Source organism: Urocampus carinirostris, chromosome 4 (assembly GCF_059441175.1).
Source record: "Urocampus carinirostris isolate Australia breed hairy pipefish chromosome 4, RoL_Ucar_1.0, whole genome shotgun sequence".
In the NCBI taxonomy this organism is placed as follows: Eukaryota; Metazoa; Chordata; class Actinopteri; order Syngnathiformes; family Syngnathidae; genus Urocampus; species Urocampus carinirostris.
In genome coordinates this window covers 37,860,299-37,884,663 of record NC_142352.1, presented here as the reverse complement: position 1 = coordinate 37,884,663, position 24,365 = coordinate 37,860,299, and the positions used below count along the sequence as shown (strand labels likewise).

The following is a 24,365-nucleotide window of genomic DNA, read 5'->3' as shown; positions in this document are numbered from 1 at the left end:
AACAGGGTTCTGGAACGGATTATGGTCGAGAACCGAGGTTCCACTGTACTGCAGTCAACATTCCTGGTGGGCCACATATGTTAATGTTATGACAGAGGCACAGTGTTGGAAACCCCTTATCTAAACAATATTTTCCATAAACACATGGGCACTTTGCTGGCAAAAAAAAACATTTTAATGCAAGAACACTGAACTAATGCATAAACTATGCATTCACTTTGCAAGGATCTTAGTCACTGTGGCGATCACATGCTGTGGACATGCTTGACCCTGACCAGATGATAACGATGGTACTTGTTCATCTGTTTTTGAAAGGAAGAAGCTCTTTTGAAGATTTTACTGCGTATTACTGTTTGTCCATATCTTGCGACCCTCACTACACTGCTTCACCTCGTCTACTCACCACACGGGGCTGCCTACACACACTTATTACCTGGATATAGGAAGCAACACCAGGAAGTTGGCCTTCCTTAATGGATGCACAATGATCTGAACAAAGCCACTCCTGCCATCCAATGGCTATTTATCATACTGAAATCATTTCCAGAGGCTTGATATTTACCTACGAGCAACGCCAAACTTTTAAAAGAGTTTCTTAAAACGAAACAAGAAAAACGTATTTTTACATTTTGGCACTTAAAGACAATGCTTTTGAAAGCGTATTTATATGTAATGGAATTAAACATGCATGCTTACACCCTATGGCTCTTGTGGCGATAAGAATGTGGTAGTGTAATGAATAAATACGTGTGCATACATTGCAACCAAGCGAGACGAACCTGTCGTAGTCCTGGCAGATCTCGCCCACGGCTATCAGAGCCTTAAGATATTCGTTGGGCTGGTAGGGGTTGATATAGTGCAATGAGCAGCTGTTCCTGGGGTCGCCGTTGGAGGCTGTGAAGTCAATGGCGACCTAGTGGGGAGGAGAACATTGCCGTTTGAAAAACGCAACGTCAACATTATAACGGTTGATCTGCAGAAAGCATGGTGTCATTTGATGTCAGCAATCCATAAATATGAAGACTAAATGTCGTGCTAGGCGCCAAGCTTTTGCTTTTCATACGCCCACACAGATGGAGAACAAATTGCCCTCCATTCGGATTCTGACCACATTCATGTACGGTGCTCAGCATTAATATTCATCGCTTCTGGGGTCCGACTGAAGATGGAAACGGCGCACAAGAGGGGTCCCGCCAAAGGGCAACCATTGAAGGAGGGCCAGCTGAATCCACGATACTGCCCACAATAACAAGTGCTAAAAGGAGTGGAAACGCGTGCGGGCAGCACAGACCAAAATCACTTTTTTTCTTGGTTTTAAAAAATGTGCGTAATTCAAGATGATTCTTAGATTACTCTAGGGCTGCAACTTAAGACTATTAAAACAATTGGTCGATTAATCAGATCGTTATTTTTTTTAATTTGGCATAAAGTTTTATTTAACCAAGTGGCAAATGATAAACACAAGAAAAATGGGTACAATGAAAAATACATGTTTTATTGAACAGCCGATTTGTACAAAGATTGAATAAAAATGCAAAACAAAAAGGCACTGTGCTCAGTCAGTAGAGAAATATATAAAAATATATATATTAATTTATATTAATGAAATGTTGTCTATTTTAGGGACAGGGGGAAAAAAATGAGGTAGACTTTTTTATCCCAGATAACCAAGAAGAGGCAACTTAGCAGCAGTAGAACGATAAATAAAACAAATATGATGTCCATTTTGTGAAGTCTAACAAAAGTACTTACAAATTCTGAACAGTTTAAAATCACACAGTTTTAACAACTGACGTTTGTTGTTTTTAACGTTTGAACAACTGACATTTTTTCTTTTGACTATGCTTTTCACTTCTAATCAGGCACAGTCTGGCATAATGCTCAACCTCTCTTTTATACCAAAATATACGTCTAAGAATGTTACCTGAATCCTACTGAGGCGAGTCTGACTCATTTTGTTCCACTGTCCAACATTCCTTGTAAATGTTTGTTTGTCACCAATCCACTGCCATGATACAAGGTCTGTTTTGCAATTTTTGAGAAAGTCTTTGTATTCATCGAGATCCAGGCTATAATCCTCCAAAACCTCTGTATGTTACCGCTCGAGCCAGAAATGCTATTGCAAATGTGCTCACAGCAAAAATGATATTCATGTAGAGAGGCCGCACTCTGTTGGAAAAACATTTCTGGCGAGGATAGTCAAAAATAAAATCATTTTATTATAGATTTTTTGTAATTGCAGCCATAATTCACACAGCGCAAACAATTAAAATTGCAGCGACCCAGAGGTGAAAAAAAAATGAGTTTTTTTACCGTAAAGTGGATCTGGCAACCTCCCATGATGTAGTCCAAGAACGAATAAACTCTGTGGAGCTGCGTGAAAAAATAAATATGTCTTTTAGTGACAACAAAAGATAATAAGTGGTAATGTTTGAGTGGGCGCTCGCCATCTGCTTGTAACCATCTGCTTAAGGAATACAGTTTTATTTTGAAAGTTGAAACTTTGTAAAAAATAAATAGGATTTATTGAGTTCAAGTACAATGACACACGCAAAATGTTGGGTTCTTCTAACCCACTCAGTGATTGGTTTTTAGGTTTTACCTCTCCCCAAACTTGGCTTAACACGTTTGGCGTAGCAGATTTGGTCCAAAATTACATTTTCTAGTTGGATCAAGGGGATTGGGAAAAAAATCAGAGCATATTGGCATCTTATAGATTTACCAATAATTGTACCTTATTTATTTGTGTAAACCACACATGTTTTACCCTAAAAACAACTTAAAGTTTGAATTATGTATTAGGCTGTACGACAGTATATTACCGTAATTGTGCCATGAAAATATCGCTGACCACAACGCAAAACACTTGATGTGATGGAAACTGAACCCAGGTCACAGTGGTAAGAGCGCCTTAATCCTAAATGATAAGTTTACTCTGTTTTAATATTAGACAATTGCAAAAGAGATTTCATTGGAGGCCAGTTTGTGTTTTGGACTATTCCATCATTGTTGCTTTCGGCCAATCATGTTGCTGTTCTTTGGTTTGTACACCTTTTGGGCAAGTGACAAATGTATAGTCAAGTAACATGGGAAATGCACAAACAATTTTAACATTCATCTCTGGTACCGGCTTAAGACAGTGTGATGATTAAATAAAACCCACTGTTGTCATGATTACTCTTTGCCCTCACCTGTGCCCCCTCGTTTGGCGCCAGCTGCTACTCGTTGCCTGATTGATTCACCTCCTATTTAAACTCAGTACTCCATTCACTCCTTGTCAGTCCGTCAGCGAACCTCCGCATACGCAAGGCAAGCACTTTGACTCTGGCTCCCATCTGTCCCGTCTTCATCTGTATCCCACTCGTCTGTTCCTGATTTCCCGTTTGTCTCCGGTTACTGACCCGTTTTTGCCCATAAACCACGTTCTGATCTCCCGCTGCGGCTATCAACCCATTTATGCCCACCGACCACACTCTGATCTCCCGCCCCGGCGAATCCACTCACTTCCGCATTACGATCACGCTCCAATTCCGTGAGCTGCTTGCTCCTCCTGTCCAGCGATCACCGGATCGCTGGCGTTTGTTTCCTCACACCTGACTTCCTCGATATCCCAATAAACTTTAGTGTGAAACGTTACGCGTTTGGGTCTACCATTTGTTCTGGTTGTGACAACTGTCTTTTTATAAGTTGTCTACATCTTTGGTAGTCCAGTGGTAAGAGTTTGGTTTTCTCGCTTCGAATCCTGATACAATTGAAAATTCCCACTTAGATTTGTTTTTTTTTTTTAAGTAAAAAAAAAAGAAAAATCAAAATGCTCCCTGGTATTGTTCAGGGGACTGGACAAAATGTGGAGGCGGGCTGTATCCGCCCTACGGGCCATAGTTTGGGGACCGCTGCATCAGTGTTTTAAGCATTAGAGACACAAAAAACATTTTACCTAAAAACTAACAACCAATTTTCAGATGATCAACCTCTTTACAGAATCGAAGAAAATATTTGTGTTAGGGTTTAACCTTCCTCATTCCACCAGGGGGCACAAACCACGTTTGGAACCAGGCACAGGTGTGTGGTGATTGGAAACACCTGCGCCCAATTATAATCACCCTTTAAAAGGACATTTTGATCATAACAAGTGGTTGGATCATTGTCATTTTCATTTTGTTTCTACCACCATGCTAGATTTGTTTCTGGTCGTTTTTTTGCTTTTTTTATTATGATTTTTCTTCTTGCATTTTCTAGGTCCAGGCTTTGTTTTTTTTTTTATTTCTTTCTGGTTCTTGTTTGGGATTTTTTTAATTGCTTAGTGCCCACTTGTTTGTTTGGTACTTTTGTCTCGGTTTTGTTAACTACCATCCATGTTTTCAGCACTCCTACCTCCAGTTCCTGCCTCCCCCACACGGGTCTTTCATCCCCAAAACTGAACAGTTTGCTTATTATTGAACAGCGATTAAAATTTTTGTTTTTATCTCTTTTGTTTGTGTTTTAACCTCATGTCACTGTAATTTGAGTTGTTAACACTAGACCAGCCTCATATTTCTTGACTCAGGGACTGTGAGTGAGGGGTTGTTTTTATCAATACGATTTGGCAGTCTTAATGTAAGAGTAACTTAAGCGCTTTGTGTAGATGATGTTGACCCTCTGAGGCCGTTTGCCTGGAACTTACACAACCAATCAAAAGTTTGGGGTCACCCAGACAATTTTGTATTTTCCATGAAAATGTCACTTTTATTTATCAAATAAGTTATCCAATGTCTGTTATTTTGCCCATATGATCTTTTTTTGTTGGCCAGTCTCAGATATTGCATTTACTTTGCCACTGCCTTGAAAGCCAGCATCTCACTATAGATGTTCACACTTGTCTTTTGCGGGGATACTATTTAAGCTGTTAGTTAAGTACCTGTTAGGCGTCTTTCTCAAACCAGAGACTGGAATGTACTAGTCCTCTTGCTTGGTTGTGCCTTCCACTTCTCTTTCTACTCTGGTCAGAGCTTGTTTTTGCTGTTCTCTAAAGGGAGTAGTACACACCGCTGTGGAAATCCTTATTCTCTTGGCAATTTCTCGTTTGGAATAGCTTTCATTTCTTAGAGCAACAATGGACAGTCAAGTTTCCCACTCAAGTTCTTTTTCTGGCCATTCTGAAACTTAAATCACATCCACAAATGTGATGCTCCAGATTTCAACTAGCTCAAAGCAAGGTCATTTTTATAGCTTCTCTAACCAGCTCAACTGGTTTCAAATGTGCTAACATCATTGCAGAAGGCTTTTCTAATCATCCATCAGCCTTCGGATGCAATAAGCAAACACAACGTACTATTAGAACACTGGAGTGCTGGTTGCTGAAAATATGCATTAAAAACAGACATTTGAAAGTAATTACCATGTTAACAATGTATGTTGTCTATTTCTGATTTGTACTAAAATACCTTCATTGAACAAGCAGTGTTTTTCCTTCAAAATAAGGACATTTCTAAGTGACCCCAAACTCTTGAATGGCTGTGTCTCTGAACAAGTTATTTGGTGATAATAGACCAGAAGTAATTGGTCAGATAATCATTTTTTTCTTTTTCCACCACAGCTACACATATTTCTTGATAGCTGTTAACACATTAGTATAGGAAGTTTGTACACCATGTCTGTTTAAAATCGAGATTTTCTGCGCTGAGTAGTAATGAGTCAACCAACACTAAATTAGTTATTCTACACATATTGGTTTACGTTTTTGCCCAACAGTTTTAAGGGATCATTTACTTCCTTCACAGTTTTGGATTGTTGGTGGAAGGAAAAAAATACTTTAAAATACTATTTTTTTTTTAAATTATTATTATTATTTTTTAATATACTTTGTTTGAATTGATTCATTTCCAACTCCTCAAAATAAGCTTTCATACACATTCCAGCTTCAACCACACAGCACATATTGCACATAGCAAGCATAGGAATTAAAATGAGATTTACAATGGCTGTCTAATTTTTACGATAAATCGTTTCTCATTATTCACCTTAAGGCCAATCTAAGGTGAGAATTATGAAGGCTTGAATCTTACTTTGACATCTTTCAAGATGACAACGCCAGAGTTTTTATAGTTCCTTTTCTTCTGTTTGTATTTGGGATTCACACAATCCCACATCACCTGAAAAAAATATATACAAAAGGAAAACTGTTTTTAGTGCTTGTTAAAACCGTTTTTTTTGTCTGTGAGAAACTGAGATACAGAAAAACATTTGATTTGTGACATAACCATCTCTCCTTTGCCTCTGCTTGTCTGACCTTATTTCCGCTGGAGATTTTCTGCATTTCTCTGAAAGTAGCATAGAACTCCCCAATAAAGTCATGCTTCCCCCTGGAGTCGTAATCCCACACTAGGCACTGTAAACATACAAACACGGTTTTTGTAAGATCAATAGTGACAAATTATAATGAAAAATAGCTGTTGATTTTTACATTGTTCATTCTATTATTTTATCCATAAGAGATTTTCAAACCACCCAATATTATAGCCATTACGGGAGAGTTCAATTCAAGGTATCTTGATAAATACATTCTAAAAAATACATAGTACATTTTGGAAGAATAATATAGCACTGTTCAACCAATGCAATACACTGGAGTCATAAAATACTACATTTTTTTCTAACATTTTATAGGCTATTTTGTAGACTTCAACTTGTCCATTGTCTCATATCTGAAGAATAAAACATGATGTACAACAATGGCCAGCAAATATGTCAACACCGTCCTTGTACGATAGCAACGCCAGCTAATACAGCAGACAGAAAGTCACCAACACAGCCCAGAAGATAATTGGGTGCTCTGTGTCCAGTCTGGAGGACATTGTCGGCTTGGGATACCACAGCAGAGACCAATAACAATACAGAGGACTCATTTCACCATGGCCACCACCTCTGTGACCTGCTGCCCTCTGGTGCGTGCAACCAGTCCCTCAAAACAAGGAATAATAAGCTCAGAGACAGTTTCTTTCCCAAGGCCCTCACCACCCCAAACAAGCGCAGAGGACTGTAAAAAATATATATACATTGTCGTGAAAAAGTATTTGCCCTCTTCCTGATTGTTGTTTTTCTACATATTCATCACTCACAAAGGTTTAAGATCATCAAACAATTTAAATATTGCACAGGTATATAGGTATATAAATGCAGTTTTGAAATTTTGATTCCATTTAGTAGGGGACAAAAAAATCAAAACCTATCAGGCCCTGTGTGAAAAAGTAATTGCTCCCTGAACTTAGTAGTTAGTTGGGCCACCTTTAACAGAAATCAAACGTTTATGATAATTGGGTGGGAGTGTTTTCTAGCATGAACTGGCGCTTTAAGGTCACACCACAGTATTTCAACTGGATTTTAACCTGTTCTTCGACTTGACCACTCCAGTACCTTAATTTTTTATTTTTGCTGATGTGTTTCGGATCGTTGTCCTGCTCCATGATCTAACAGCGCTTGAGTTCTAGGGCACAAACTGATAGCCGGATGTGGTGAAAACCAGAGTTCATAATTCTGTCAACCATAGCAAGTTGTCCTGGTCCTGAAGCCCCAGACAATCACACTGCCACCACCATTATTAATTGTTAGCATCATATTCTTTTTGTCAAATACTTTGGCACTTTTACGCCTGATGCAAGTGTCTTTTTCGTAGTGGAGTCATTAACACTGACCTTACTTGGGGCTGCTTTGCACTATTCACTATGTTGTTATCAAGGATAATGCAGTAATGACAAATCAAAACCCAAATGACAAATATTTGAGATAAGCAAAATCATCTACCAACAACATTTCACTTGCAATGATTAATTTTTCTAGTTTACTTTTTATTTAAGGTTCTTGCTGCATATGAGAATACATTACTCCAGTCCGACAAGTTTTTCTTCCTCTTTATCTCATTTTTCCTATTCCAGCAGACTCAAAGCAAGAAAACGCTTTGTGGGTTTTTTGGGGAGGATTCTTTTTTTTGCGAAGTGTTATTTACCTTAAGCTTTCTGTCCTCATCACAACTGCACAATGATATAAGAGACACTTTGAAAGGCTCCCAGACAGGATTCAGGTTGTTCTTTATGACCTGTTTAAGGAGCAATCCAAGATATCGAGACAAATAATTGTCAGAGGGAAGAATGGTGGCTTAACCATGAAGATGACTGCTTGTACCTCTGTTCTGTGAACAAGTTGCTCCGTTTCATCGTCGTTGATACGGTAGATTTCCAAAAAGGGGTCAGACTTGCTGAAAAGGTCCTAAAAAAAGCAAAGGGAGCAGATGACTAAATTACTTTTCGAGGAAGACAAGGAATTTAAACGTGTTATTTTAACTCATTCACTGCCATCGATGATTACAGACGCTCCCCTACTTACGACCATTCGACTTACGTAAAACGGTAGATACGAAAAAAAAATTCGGGATGTTGAAAAATATCCGGACAATGCTGTAAGTTAGATTTTATATTGTGTGCACCTTTTTCCAAATACAGGACAGTACTGTAGTGCTTCTTTCTTCCGCTACCGGCACGTGGCGGTGTGAGAGGTCACCCAGCATCCCCCCGAAATAAAAAAATTCACTTCCTCTTCCTAGTTCGTGTGTTATCATTCTATACAGTCTATGTCTATATTATCTCCAGCGCGCTAAGAACTTTGACATTTTTATTGTTTAATATCACGTGCATCCATTCAATATGGTTGGCGTAAAGAGTAAAGAAGAGGCGAGTCATTTCTTTTGAAATGAAAGTGGAATAAGAAAGCTTGATGCCGTTGAGAAAATGGTCTGAAAGCTTTTTTTTTGGCCACTTTTTGCCACGGAGGAGGAAGGCGCCTAACTCTTGAAGCGCATCTTCCAAAAGTAAGTTAAACTCAACTTTATGTATCTTTATAAGGCATATTATTTCATTAAATGTTTATTTTTAGTGCAAAACAATACAGGTTACTTATAGAAGCCTTAAACGTCCGTTATATAAACCTTAAACATACAAAATATAGCACTGAAGCAACTTACGTACAAATTCAACTTACGAACAATGTCCGAAACTCCCTAGTAAGTAGGGCAGCGTCTGTATATAGTATACTTTTTTTAGCATAAGCACATAAGAAGATTCCTTGGAGTGCCAAAAGCCAGATGGGACACTGCAAAACATTAATGTTTTTTTCTTCAAAACTTAGTGATCAATATAAAAATACTGGTGCATTTTCCTGCACAAGAATTGCTGTAAACTTAGTAATACCTAATTGCTGTTACAATTTCTTCGATTGATTGTCCCCTAGGGAGTGCGCCATATCAGAACCACTGGTCGTGGTCTCACTACTGCCTCCTGACACGAGGCACATAGTTCTCCTGCCACACCTTCTGTGGGCCATTTTGGGAAAAGTGATTCTCGGTGGCCACTCCTACTTAGTATTTGACCGGTAAAATCGAATTTGAATCTTTATCATTGTCATTGATAATAATGTAGTGAACATCGTTCGCAACAAGATGAAACATGGCACTCCAGGATAAACACGTTATGAACACTTAAAAGAGAAAAATGATAAAATAATGTCAGGATAAATGAAAGGAGTGGGCGAGTCGATCCAAATATCCATATTATCGATACTAAGCAAGTACTTGGATCGAATCGATACTATTGTCCTGGAATCGATACTTCAAACGTCCCTCAATTTCCTCAGGGTATCGCTTTTATATATGGATAAAATTGTCCTTCTGTCTCTCACCCAGCACCCTTAGCGACACACTATGCATGAGTGTGTGACTGACAGGCACACTTCAAGCACCTTTTCCAACTTGGCCTGCTGCTGGATTTTGCCAGCTAGGCAGAAAAGAAGGCCAAATCTACAGATGCAACCTTATCATAAACTAAATATGACTGGGCACATGGGAAGTGCGGCGCGGTCTGGCCTTTTTTTTTTTTACAACAGAAAAAGACAATGCCAGATGGCATTTTTGTGGTAAAGTTACCGGGGCAAATTTACATAAACACATGTGAAATACTCACCCTACAGAGAGCAATGAGCTGCAACGAAAAATGAAAACATGCTACTGTTTCTGAACAAAAACAGGTTAATCCATTGTCACTATGGCAACAGAGCCAAAAGGGCTTGTTTGTTTTTTGTTTGACTCTCTTGAATCTTGCTCTGTAACAGTTGTTGTAGTAGAAGTATTTTAATTTTAATACTGTGAAGGATTTTAAATTGTATTTTTACACTATTTGCACATCCTGACTTTATTTTTAAAATACTTTGCAATGGAAGGTATAGTTAACACGTTGATATAGTTATATTTGTATTTTCGTGAAATTGCTGCTTTTTGACTCACTTAGCTTTTGTTCTGAAGCAGTTGTAATATAAATATTTCTATTAACATTTTTATACGTTTTATTTAAACATTTAAGTTTGAATTGAAACTATTCATTTGAAAGTTAAACATTTTTAGTGCCTCAAATCTTTGTGCTGTGTTTATTGCAGGGCTATTTTAGGTTCAGAGGTTCGCTGAGGCCCCAAAGTCAAGTAAAGCCCTTACTCAAAAATACTCTTAAAGGGCTGTACAGACAATACGCAGATGTCATCAACGTGAAATATAGGTAGTATCAGAATGTCCGGTTGATAGCTTCTGAGGTCAAAATCATCCATAAGTTATGAATTATGAGTGTGTTTTAAGCCTAAACCTAAACACTTCCATTAAGGTTGCAGATAGAATCTCAACAGGCAGAGGATTCCATAGCAAAGGTGCCTGTATGGAGAATGCTCTCAAACTTGCGTATTTCTTCTTTGCTCTTGGGATCACAAGTGACCAGCATTTTACAAGTGAAAGTTCCGAGCAGGAACATAGGGGGAATATAAATCTGAAAGATATGGAGGAGCAAGTCCATGCACAATTTTATATAATAATAGTGTCTTATTTCTTTCCCTTTTCACCAACAACCACATACAAACATCTTTCAGTCATCCTTCCATCCATCCATTCTCTGCGCCTCTCCTCACTAGGGTCACGGGGGTGCTGGAGCGCATCCCATACAACTTTGGGCAATGGGTAGGGGACACCCTGAACTTGTTGCCAGCCAGTCGCAGGGCACACAGAGACAGACAACTCACTCATTCACACCTAAGGACAATTCAGATCAGTCTTTCAGTCATTGAAAATATTAACTCAGTCATTTAAACAAGTAATAAATAATAAAACAATAAAACAAATAAAAAATCTACCTCCGTGTTCTCAAATACAAGCTATTTTATTACCAAGAAGATAAGAATTTAGCATTATAAAAATCAGTATCAATTAACTAGGAGTCAAATGGACTGAACTATTTCAACAAAGTGGCGTATTTCCGACTCTGCGTTGTTAACAATTTTGTTTTGTTTTACTTTTTTTTAAGCTAATGTTTTGGATCATATTTAACCTATCAAGTTCTGTATTAAGAAAAAGTTTAAAAATGCTATAATTTTGAGGGGTCTAATTTGAGGGTGCTTACGTCTATGTTTTTATCGTGAATAAAAACTTATTATATTATGGTATAGGGGTAGGGTTCAATTATTCAATGATCATGACATTTCCAAGAAAAAAGTATCAGTGTCGGATCAGATTTACTTGGATTGAATCAATACTAAAATTCCTTGTCTCCCCCACCCCTTATAGATAGGTAAAAATATTTACAAGGTAGTGCTTGGAGACTGGCCTAAATTGCATGCAATAGTGCAAAGAAACATTGCAATAATAAATGTGAAAAATCAGCAATTTTGAAAATAAAACTCCATTAATTGTGACATTAAATGAAATAGAACTTTAACACTAAAGACTATATCCACTTCATATATTTATAACTTCATATTTCCATTATGACAGGAGGCGGCACGGCGGATGAGTAGTTAGCGCGTCAGCCCCAGAGTGCCTGTGTGGGTTTCCTCCTACGTTTCAAAGACATGCATGGCAGGTTGATTGGCAGGCTTAAATCATCCCTGGGTATACATGAGCGTATGAATGGTTGTCTGTCTCTGTGCGCCCTGCAACTGGCAACCAGTTCAGGGTGTCCACTGCCCACTCCCTTAAGACAGCTGGGATGGGCTCCAGCACCCCAGTGAGGACAAGCAGTGCAGAAAAAAGATGGATTGATAATGACAGGAAATCCGCATCCTCACCCACCTCAACTGATTGCACGTCACTGTCATAACGTGAAATTTTAGTGTAGGCTAACAATGAAAAACTAAATGTTTTAATTTAAGAACTAAGTATATGTACCTGTTTGAATGTTTGTTTGTTTGTCTGTATGTGTGTCTGTCCACCTAAGAAAAGGGAGAAGGAGTTTAGATATGACCACCATCTTTAACAGACAGACGGGTAGGTCACCCTACATGTGAAAAATGCCGAGAAAAGCTGACTCAGACCTTTTGGTTTCTTGGCAGCTTTCCCAGAAGGACATTCTAATCTATGAGGCCAGATCAAGTGTGGCCTGGATCACAATCTTTTTCAAAAAATCAGGTAAGTCACTCTAGACGTGAAAATATCCAAGAAACCCGAAAAAGCACTTTTGGTTTGACTCAGCAGTTTTTCCAGAAACATATTCCCTTCTTCAGGCCAGAACAACAATCAATGTTGTTGCAAACAGTTAGAAGGGTTGACATATATGTGAAAAATGGCCCAAAAAAGGTTGTTGATTTATTCTCAGAATGACATCCTACACTCCCAGGCCAGAACAACATTGAATATCAACATGTTTTCTTACAGGCAAACAGGTAGGTTACCCTGGATATGAAAACTGCCGAAAAAGCTGACTCAGCCCTTTTGGTTTTGTTGACCCCGCATTTTTTTTCCAGAATGACGTTCTTCTCTCTCTGGGCAGAACAAGTTTGGCAAAAATGTTAGTAGGTCACTCTTGAGCTGAGTGACCCAACCAAAATTGGAAATGCAGCCCATAAATGGTTTCACACCCCTACGCTGGTGATGGTCTAATGGCACACAGCCGTTCTTGTAGCCTCTTTCTTTTAAATTCCTCACAACAATGTGATCAAGACCTCATTAGCGGCAAGTTTAAACTCTTGATGGCTTCTTTCAACAATCATCCCCGTGGCATTTGCAGGCAAATATAAACACAAGGCTTGTTGAGGCTGATTTACGATCACTGATTCTGCAGGCGGACATAATTGTGTCTGTGATTAAAGGTCAGAGACAGGCAGCGCAAACATTAAGTGTGATGAGAGCTACGTCCTCGACGTCTGTGTCTTAGCAGGTCACCTGTGGCAACTCCCTCCTGGCATATTTGCGTGCGGCTGTCATCACAATTGGGAAGCACTAACAGATTGGACCTGGAAAAGGGACTTGAAATAACCCACCTTTAAATAACACACCTTTAAAGGTATTCCCAAGCAGATTTTTTTTTTAATCGGGTGCAAAACGTGTAGTTTGTCTTCACACAATTATGCAAATATGTTGAAAAATATTCTTTGCACCGAAGGACCCGAGAAATTTGGTCTCAAAGTTAACCCATGTGGCTTGTTTCCTAAGGAACTGTGAGGTCATTGAAGGAACACAACACTTTCGGAATAGCGGATCGCATTACCGCAATATGTGAGGCAGCTTCAAAACTGGGGACCCAAATGCAGAACGTTTCACACAATGCTTTATTAAGGGATCGGGGAAGTCAGGGCGAGAGGAATAAGATACCAATCTGGTGCTCGCTGGGCAGGAGGAGCGGGAAGCCCTCGTAAACGAAGCGTGGTCGGAGATCAGAACGAGTCGGACAGCCGGGACAGGAGAACAGAGCGTGATCGGAGATCGGAACAAGTTGGGTAGCCGGGACGAGTGGGATGTCAGGGATCGATACAGGTTACAGAATCAGGATACGGTTGGCCGGGACAGGAGAATGGAGCTTGGACCGGGGATCAATACAGGAAACAGAATCAGGATACGGGTAGCTGGGACAGGAAAACGGAGCTTGGATCGGGGATCGATACAGGAAATAGAATCAGGATACGGGTAGCCGGGACAGGACAACGGAGCTTGGATCGGGTATCGACACAAGATACAGGTCGGGATCAAAACGAGAACCAGAGTCAAAAGTGCTTGCCTTGCATGCGCTAAAGTTTGCAGATGGACTGACCAGGAGTGAATAAGAAAGACGTGTTTAAATAGGAGGGGAACCAATCAGGAAATGAGCAGTAGCTGGGACTAAATGAGTAAGCGCAGGTGAGAGCAATGGGCAAATCATGACAACCAATAGACATTGATCTTGTCCTTCATGTGTCGTCCCCCAATAAGAAATATGATTTTTTTTAATGAAGTATTACTGCGCTCAAGGCCAACCTTCAAAAAGTTGGCTATATTTTTCTGTACTTGCTTTTTTATTTTTTATTTTGTTTAAAGATTTATCAAATTAAATGCAATGTTGCATTTGGTGTTTTTCCAATGTAGAGGACACTGGAATTTCCCCAAGCAACTCCCTTGCTATTTGGACACTGGAATACCCAAGTACACTTGAATACCCAAATAACAAGAAATGCGACATAATTCTAAGGGGAAAAAGGGGACAAAACATATACTTTTAATCTAATTCTTTCTGTAATACCAATGTATCCGATTTGAGAGTAACAGCAGATACAAAAATCTAATCTTTTTTCCTTCTGGCCCGGCCCGCTTGGTTAAATTGTTAAACCCAGTGCAGTACATAACTCAAAAAGATTACCCATCCCTGGTTTAAATACTGTGCAAATAGAAAACTTGTGTTAAAAGTGTTAAAGTAATCATAATCTCTTAGACTAACTAACACATAAAATAATATGCTCACTAGCTTGCCAGGGTGCCGCTGTTCCTTCGATGACATAACAGCTCCAGATGACAAAGACATGCTGTCTTCAAAATTCATTATCTCTGAAAAATCTTAGCATACACAGATGAAAAATACATTGCTACCTAGGCATACCAATTGAATTAGTTCCAGCAGTGACATTGTACAATGAAACTGTTGTAAATTGAAACCGGTTTTCCCACTGAAATGAATTGATACGGGATTCCTCTGTTCCAAAATCATCAAACGCAACTAAAACCCCCACTAAACTAACTGCAACTGCCCTGTAGGTACACTAATGTTCATCCATCCATCCATTACCTACACCGTTTATCCTCAGTAGTCGCGGGGGTGCTGGAGCCGATCCCAGCTATCTTCGGGCAGTGGGCATGGGACACCCTGAACTGGTTGCCAGCCAGTCGCAGGGCAGACTGGCTGGCAACCAGACAACTCACTCGCTCATTCACACCTAGGGACAATTTGGACCAGCCAATTAACTTGACATGCATGTTTTTTGTAATGTGGGAGGAAACCGGAGTGCCCGGAGGAAAACCACTCAAGCACGGGAAGAACAGGCAAATCCACACAGGAAGGTTCGATCTTATGACCTCAGAACTTTGCTGTGGACGTGCTAACCACTCATCCGCCGTGCTGCCCCACTAATGTTTAGTCAATGTTAATAAATATACCACATAGTATAAATAAAACAAGAAATAAGTCTAAAGAAATTGATAAAATGAAGTGAATGTACAGTACAAAGCTTTATAAGCAAAGAACAATAAAAAAAACTGAATCAAAATGATAAAATAGCAATCCAGCGATTGTTGTTTCTGTCTAGATTTTAGAATGTTTTTTATCATGTTTCAAATAGTTTTCATCGAACATTTCCATTGATCATCCTTTTTTTGGCCTTTATTGGGATGTCTTTTTGTGATAAAAGTCTGCAGTTTTTCCCAGCAGGCAAACTCTACCTTGTTTCTGCTGCTATAACGCCATCGTATCCCCAGCAAGCTCTTTTTCTCGTATCCAAATCTTAAGAAGCTTTTCCATATCTTCATTTATTGCCGTCCCACTTTCATATTTTGCAATAATATATAGATTCTTATCGATCCTAAGTAGAGTCCTTGCTCTTTTTTTCTACTCTTTTTGCAGAACCCATGGCTGGAAACATAAACAATACGCAATGGCGAAAATGAACTAATCTCTGGTGGCTTAAAGGGCTAAACTATTTTGCAACGCAGAGGGGTTGCAAGAGTTTCACCTAGCTGATAAACCACGCAAGACACTGTTGGTGATTACCTACACGTACCTTTAGTGGTAGTGTCACTGACTTTGGATACTGGAAAACTGATCTTATAACGAGGAAGATTTTAGTGGAAAGAGAACTTCGGATACCAAAACATCTGTTAGCTGAGTTGATCATAAAACGAGGTACTGCTGTATATAGATTTTATGCCCCAAAAAAGTAATATTTTCTCCCATTTTGTATGTTTAAGAATTTGGAAATACCTTTAAGGGTGGTTGCGAGGTCGAGTGCTTCTTGTTTTTCCCCATATTATGTGTACGTACTGTACGTGCGTACATGTTGCTTTGTTCCCCGAATGAGCGTGTTAAGAATGCATTTCCTGGCACTAACGTGCCCGATGTGTCTCCTGAGGGACAAAAGCATAAGGTGCTGCGGCATCCTGTCTCTGTTGTCATAGCGACGGGCAACCAGAGGCAACGGGAGGCAGACGGATCGGACAAGTCCAAATGTAATTTTGTTCTAATTACGAGCAGATGAATGAATGATCAACTGACACAAGTCATTATGTGCAAAATAGGAGATTTCCTTGTTAATTCCCGTTCTACGTCCGCTGTAATTGCGCAATGTGTTTGCGTGCGTAACAGGTATGAGAGGCCGTTTGAGAAGAAAATTGTACTTGCTCTCACATATAACGTCAGACTCTTGATCATGTACAACTATATTCTCATTCAGACAAAGTCATACCCATGCACAAGCAACTACTAAACTCTCTCATACACACTACTATACAATCTCACGCAAACTACTATACTCTCATACACAAACTAATAAGCTTTCGCACACATACTACTATACTCCCAAACACGCACTCAAATACAGACTCTCACACACACTATTATACTCTCTCACACTCAGTACTATACTCCCCCACACACACTACTATAGACTCTAACACACACTATTATACTCTCTTACTCACACTACTATTCCTTCTCACACACAATTAAAAATGCTATTACTGTAATGTTACACCTAGTGTAATGATCATCTCACTTTTCCGTGTTGTTTTACGTTGGATACTTGTGGTAACCAAGGCGATGCACAGTGATCTGTGTTGATAAAGTGTACGGTTCAATGTTAAACAAGAGTTTCTCCCAATATAGTAATATGTGTGAGAGAGAGTATAGTAGTATGTGCAGTATTTAGAGTGAATTCTTGTGAATTCTTTATTTGTGGCGTGAAAATGGTGAAAGTAAGAAACGGACTTTTGCAAATACAGTCCAAATGCAAACCCGTATCCGAAAAAGATGGAGAAAAGAGTCACATGTACGTGGACGCGCCACAAAAGCAGCTTGACAGAGGCTGCAATAATGAAATCAGCCAGGAGATGAGTCAGCAAGAAGAATATTTAAAACTCATGGACACCACCTTTAAAATCAGTTAAAATACACCAATTACAAAAGACAGACCTGAGCCAAAAGGGAGAGCAATAAGCCAGCTTCCGCGTTAGCATAGCAGTTAAAACCCTTTGCCCTTCCAGGTAGGATACCTGACAGACAAAACAAGTACAAGTATTCCTACCTTTATACACTTACAGTGCATCCGGAAAGTATTCACAGCGCTTCACTTTTTCTACATTTTGTTATGTTACAGCCTCATTTCAAATTGTATTGATTTAATCTCTTATCTCAAAATTCTGCACAAAATACTCGATTATGACAATGTGAAAAAGGTTTTTTTTTTAAACTTTTTTTGAATTTATTAAAAATAGAAAACTAAGAAATCACATTTACATAAGTATTCACAGCCTTTGCCATGAAGCTCAAAATTGAGCTCAGGTGCATCTTTTTTCCACTGATCATCCTTGAGATCTTTCTACAGCTTAATTGGAGTCCACCTGTAGTAAATTCAGTTGATTGGACATGATTTGGAAAGGCACACACCTGTCTATATAAGGTCCCACAATTGAGTGTGCATGTCAGAGCACAAACACCAAGCATGAAGTCAAAAGAACTGTCTGTAGACCTGCGAGACCGGATTGTCTTGAGGCACAAAACTGGGGAAGGATACAGAAAAATGTCTGCTGCTTTGAAGGTCCCAATGAGCACAGTGGCCTCCATTATTTGTAAATGGAAGACATTTGGAACCACCAGGACCCTTCCTAGAGCTGGCCGGCCTTCTAAACTGAGCGATCGGGGAAGAAGGGCCTTAGTCAGGGAGGTGACCAAGAACCCGATGGTCACTCTGTCAGAGCTCCAGCGTTCCTCTGTGGAGAGAGGAGAGCCTTCCAGAAGGACAACCATCTCTGCAGCAATCCACCAATCAGGCCTGTATGGTAGAGTGGCCAGACGAAAGCCACTCCTTCGTAAAAGGAACATGGAAGCCCGTCTAGAATTTGCCAAAAAGCACCTGAATGACTCTCAGACCATGAGAAACAAAATTCTCTGGTCTGATGAGACAAAGATTAAACTCTTTGGTGTGAATGCCAGGCGCAATGTTTGGAGGAAACCAGGCACCGCTCATCACCAGGCCAATACCATCCCTACAGTGAAGCATGGAGGTGGCAGCATCATGATGTGGGGATGTTTTTCAGCAGCAGGAACTGGCAGACTAGTCAGGATAGAAGGAAAAATGAATGCAGCAATATATAGAGATATCCTGGATGAAAACCAGCTTCAGAGCGCTCTTGACCTCAGGCTGGGACGAAGGTTCATTTTTCAGCAGGACAACGACCCAAAGCACACAGCCAAGATCTCAAAAGATTGGCTTTAGAACCACTCCGTGAATGTCCTGGAGTGGCCCAGTCTGAAAATGGCTGTGCACAAACGTCTCCCATCCAACCTGATTGAGCTTGAGACTTATTGCAAAGAAGAATGGGCAAAACTGCCTAAAGATAGGTGTGCTAAACTTGTGGGATCATATTCAAAAAGACTTGAGGCTGTATTTGCTGCCAAAGGTGGATCAACAAAGTATTAGCAAAGGCTGTGAATACTTATGTTAATGTGATTTCTTAGTTTTCTACTTTTAATAAATTAAAAAAAAGTAAAAAAAAAAAACTTTTTACACATTGTCATAATGGAGTATTTTGTGTAGAATTTTGAGATAAGAGATTAAATTAATACAACTTGGAATGAGGCTGTAACATAACAAAATGTGGAAAAAGTGATGCGCTGTGAATACTTTCCGGATGCACTGTACATTTAACATGCATCGCCCTATGGATAAAACAAGAATCAACAATCAATGAAAAGCATACATTTTGCCACCTACAATCATAATATGTAGTATTGTGTGACAAGATAGTATTATGATATGCACCAGCTTTTTCTCGTCCGTTTCTTTCTGTTTCATAAAGTTTCTTATTTTCAGTTTGCTTATTTTCACCTTGTATCTGGTTGAACTGAGCGAAAAAAAAGTAAATATAAAAAAGATATACATTTCAACCTTTTGAATGGAGTGCATCGTGTTTGACAGTAAGTTTAGATGAGCTTGGCAAGTTTCTTTCTGAAAAAACATCTCCTTCCCTCAAAACTACAGTCGAGGCACTTGTATCACAAGGCGACGTCGTGCAGCGAAAACGATGAAATCAATCTTGCTGGAAAAGGATCTAGATGTAATAATATCACATTGACAGGAAGCAGTAAGACATCCTCAAGATCGATGATGGCTTAAAAAATGCACATCATATTGGCCGAGAAAATGTCTTTCATGAAGTCTATGACTCTTGAGCGTGTTTTCACATCTCAGTTTCTTCATTTTTGTTGTACTTGTACCTTTCAACTTCGGCATTAAAAATATTATGTAAGTGTGAGTGTTCTGCCTCCCGTTTCATTTTAAGCTCTTATTTCGACATTTTTTGCCTAAGTAATTGGTGGACAATCACTCATGTTTTCATTTTGACCTTGGCAGCCATCTTAAGGCCCAGTTAGCAAAAGGGATGGCAATACCTGGATTATTGGTATTGAGCCGATCCAATGAAACAAATGGTGGTATCGATCTATACAGATTTGACTTTGATAGTTATTGCTTGGAAATGTCATGATCATTAGAAGATTGCCCCCCTCTTTGAGTTAGTTACTCATTATAATTGTAGGCACTAAACTGTTTTAATTTGAATTGAATAACAACAATGCAAACTTTAACAGAATAAAAAATATTTATACCATGGGCTTTTCAGAACAAAAGTAGCAATGTAACAAAATACAAATATAACGATGTCAACATGAAAACATGACTAGCCTTCCATTGCACAATATTTTGAAAATAAAGTGGAAACACAATTAGATTGAATTTGGAAATTATTATCTACATATACAGTAATCTTACGACCAACTGACAACATTATTATAGTGCTAGTTTTATAGGTAAATAGTATTGATCCCAAGTCAATAGTATCAATGCAATCCAAGTACTTGCTCATTATCGATAACATCGATACAATAAGCCCTCGCAGTATCGCGTTTTACTTTTTGGGGTTTCGATACTTCACAGATTTTCTTTGTGCATTGTGTTCTGCAGCAGATACACAGCAAATGCTATCACGGGTGCTGAGGTCTGTGTGTGTGTGTGTGTGTGTGTGTGTGTGTGTGTTGGGTGGGCTTTACTGTCTGTGTGTGCAACATTACATTGAAACATCGTTAGATTGAAATGAAATGTATCAATTAAAACGTTCTCTGAGGAATGTCAGAAGAGCGCAAAAAATTGCTGATCACCTGCGGGTGCTCCGTGGATTGTTATCCGGTACAGGAAGGGACTGAGGTGAAAAGTTATAGCATTGCTACGGATCTGGCCTACGGAACGAGCCAACCCTGCCGAGCCTGTATCTTAACAACGCCAGAGCCAAAACGTATGCCCTGGAGCTACAACCTTGTACAAAACCTCTACATTCATGACTCTTAGAATTTATTATCACTGAGACCTGGCTCAATCCAAGTATCCCCAATGCCGCTCTCTACATTGCTTACTTACACTGAAAGAAGAAGCCATCAGATGTTGTTGTACTATTCTAAGACTATAAAGACCATTCATTCAACTGCAACTCTGTGTTCTGTGTTTTTATCTGTAGATATATAGTCGTTATTTTGTTACTGTCGTATCTATTATATCTTACGAATGTCTAATAAATACATGAATTGGGACTTTTTTTGAACCCCTGCAAAAAACAAGTGATTACTATAATTGGATTGATCCACCTACCTCTCGATAGCAAACTTTGTGCCCGTTTTACCTGCCCCATGTTAAATGTTTGTATTGTTTACACTGTATAAAGCAAAGTATCATTTTCATGATAAAAGCGTGTTTTAAAAGAGTGTATATTACAGTGAGACTATTTTTGTTATTGATCTTAATTGCTACCTATTGTAAGTACATACAATTTAAGATAAGTTATTTTAGATAACATATTTTGTTTAATGTCATTTGCTCATCAGATGACCTTATTGTAATTATTAGGTGATGCTACACTGTGTCTCCTATTTTAATTTGAAGTTTGCTTCACAGTCGACTTGTTTACACAAACACACTCAAAGGTAACAGTAAAGTAGACAAAAGTAACAATGTGTTAATATGCAGCATAAGCTTGATAAATGCATCTCAATTTCATTAAAGGGTGCACTTATTAGTCCTCCTCACTGACAGGTTCACAGCTCTCGAAATTAGAATTTATTTTTTTGAGTAAATTAAGTAGGCATTTTTGAGAGTGGGGGAGGGGAAATACCTGCAGAAATGAATTTTGAACTGCAATGACTTCTGTATGAAGCAAATTTTCCACACAGGCAAAGAAGCGCTATTGGGGGGTTACTAATCAAGACCTTCCATCATTGCCCTCATACACATGTCAGCTCCGTCTCAGGAGGAGTAGCTCCAAATTGCACATATGTCATTTTAAAAAATGAAACGTACAGGGTGGAGATATTTCCTCCCCACCCCCTGCAGTGCTGTCGCCAGGCTCCTTCGGAAAACACGAAACACTCGCACATCATCGCTGTTAAATTGGATATAAGCTCCTGCTGCCTTTAAGATTGAAATGTCCTCTCAGAGAAAAAATAGATATACAGTGTTCATATCGTCAGTACAGTGGTACCTCTACTTCCGAATTTAATTGGTTCCAGCAGTGACGTTGTATGAAGAACCGTTTAAAATCTAAACACGTTTTACTATTGAAATAAAAGAAACGGGATCAATACGTTCCAAGGTCATCAGATGCAATTAAACCCCCATTGAATCAACTGCAACTACCATGTAAGTACAGTAATGTTAAATCAATTCTCATAAATTAACAGCATAGTATAAATAAAACAAGCTTGATAAAAACTTTACTTTGCGAGCACGTCTTTGAAAAAGGGAGCGTGGGACGACGTCTATATGACAAAGTCTCTTTCCCATACTGAAGGAAGACAACTTTGATGACGCCGGTCATAAGGAGCAAGATGAGAACGGTTTATCATGAACGGTATGTTTTTTTTAACAGACTCGTCAATTGTGTTGCGAGCGTGTTCCTAGTAGCGTTTTGCTACCCTTCACAGGCACGGTTTGGGATGAAAGTTATAATATTATTATTAAAGCTTTGAAAACTCTCTCGGTGTACCGTCTGTCTTTGTAAATATGTGTAACCATGTATATATGTATTTGCAACTGTATATTTTTGTAATGTATTTATTTTAGAAACTTATTCTGATTATTCTGTTTTGCACGAGTAAATGAGAAAGAAGGGGCAGGGCAAACGCGGGCTGACGGGAAGTGGAGTAAAGGTGAGAGGTGTTTGTGGACGCGGCCGACAATAGTGGATATATATTTTTCCCACCCTTACCTTTGGGAATATATACTTTTTTCCTTGGATTACTTTCAACGGGCACCCGGACTCTGAAGGTCTGCATCAAATTTTAAGTAGCGGTATCATTTTCCGTTCATTTTAACGGCTGTGTTTTTAGGACTGTGTCGGGTATGGGTTTAATTTGTGTTTGTATTGCATTTTCTTAATGTGGGCGCATGCGGCTAATATACAGGTGCGGCTTGTGTATGTACAAAATCGGTTTTCCTCCCGAAATGTGGTGGGCGCTCTATAGTCCGGAATTTACGGTAAGTGCAAGTGTTTCACCTAGGTGGTACAGGGATGTTGTTGGTGAATACCTGCGCAAACCTTTAGTGGTAGCGTAAACCTTTAGTGGTAGCCTCACTGTCTTCGGGTACTGGAAAACTGATCATCTAACGAGGAAGATTTTTGTAAAACGAGAACTTCGGATACCGCAAGATGGGTCGATTGTAAACCGAGGTACAATTGTACAGTGCTATGTAAGCTACGACTGACCTTATTCGCCATTGATTCACTGTTCTTTGGCTGTTTGGGGCTTAATGAATTTGAAAAATGTAACGTCTTACATTTGCTAACCTACTTCGTTACTTGTTTAAAATATCATGTGTTATAGACGATTACGGGGTTTCTCAAACAATTTGGAGCCAAGGCGTACTTTTCCATTAAAAAGTCTCAAAGCTGACCGTGCGTCAAAAATGTTTGAAAATGAATGAATAGTTTCATGTTTGTTTGTTAGAGCTTAATCTAAATCAACAGTCCAGTTTTTCTTCTAATTTGGGTTCACAGTGGCTAAGGAGGTAATCGACGGTGTACTTTTAGGTTCATAATTCTGCTGAAGTGCTAAGAGTCCCACACACAGATGCCCAGACACGTGTTTGCTATGGAGCTTTATTTTCACATTTCTAGAATGATTTCCGAGTACAGCAGTACCCTACTTACGACCATTTGACGGTAGATACGAACATTTTTTCAGGATGTCGAAAAATATCCGTAAATTACTGTAAGTTAGACCTTGTATTGTGAGCACATTGTTCTGAGTACAGGACAGTAGTGTAGTGCTTCTTTCCACCGCTGCCGGCGTCTGGGGGCGCTTCATCCCGAAGAAAAAACCTGCTTCCTCTTCCTAGTTTGTGTGTAAACATTCTATACTGTCTATGTCTATACTATCTACAGCGTGCTAAGAACTTTGACATTTTTATAGTTTAATATCTCGTGCATCCATTCAATATGGTTGGTGTAAAGTGTAAAGAAGAGGTGAGCTGTTTCTTTTGAAATGAAAGCGGAATAAGAAAGCTTGACACGGTTGAGAAAATGGTTGGAACGCTTTTTTACAACCACTTTTTGCCACGGAGGAGGACGTCTTGAAGTGCATCTTCCAAAAGTAAGTTAAACTCAACTTTATTTATCTTTATTTATAGAGCATTCTATTTTATGAAATTGTATTTTTTGGGAGAAAACAATACAGGTTACTTATAGAAGCCTTAAACATACTTATATAAACCTTAAACATACAAAATATAGCACTGAAGCAACTTACAAACAA

At 39.1% G+C, this 24,365-nt stretch overlaps 1 protein-coding gene across 1 annotated transcript in view; it reads right to left on the bottom strand.

The window, feature by feature from the left end:
- Positions 1–24,365, bottom strand: part of cpne7 (copine VII) — a 78,313-nt gene that overhangs the window by 26,189 nt on the left and 27,759 nt on the right. The window contains exons 6-11 of the mRNA XM_088334468.1: positions 8,158–8,241; positions 7,982–8,071; positions 6,269–6,367; positions 6,045–6,131; positions 2,314–2,373; positions 780–913 (exon numbers count right to left, since the gene is read on the bottom strand). Of these exons, the coding sequence (XP_088190594.1) occupies positions 780–913; positions 2,314–2,373; positions 6,045–6,131; positions 6,269–6,367; positions 7,982–8,071; positions 8,158–8,241 (554 nt within the window). The remainder of the gene's footprint in view (positions 1–779; positions 914–2,313; positions 2,374–6,044; positions 6,132–6,268; positions 6,368–7,981; positions 8,072–8,157; positions 8,242–24,365) is intronic.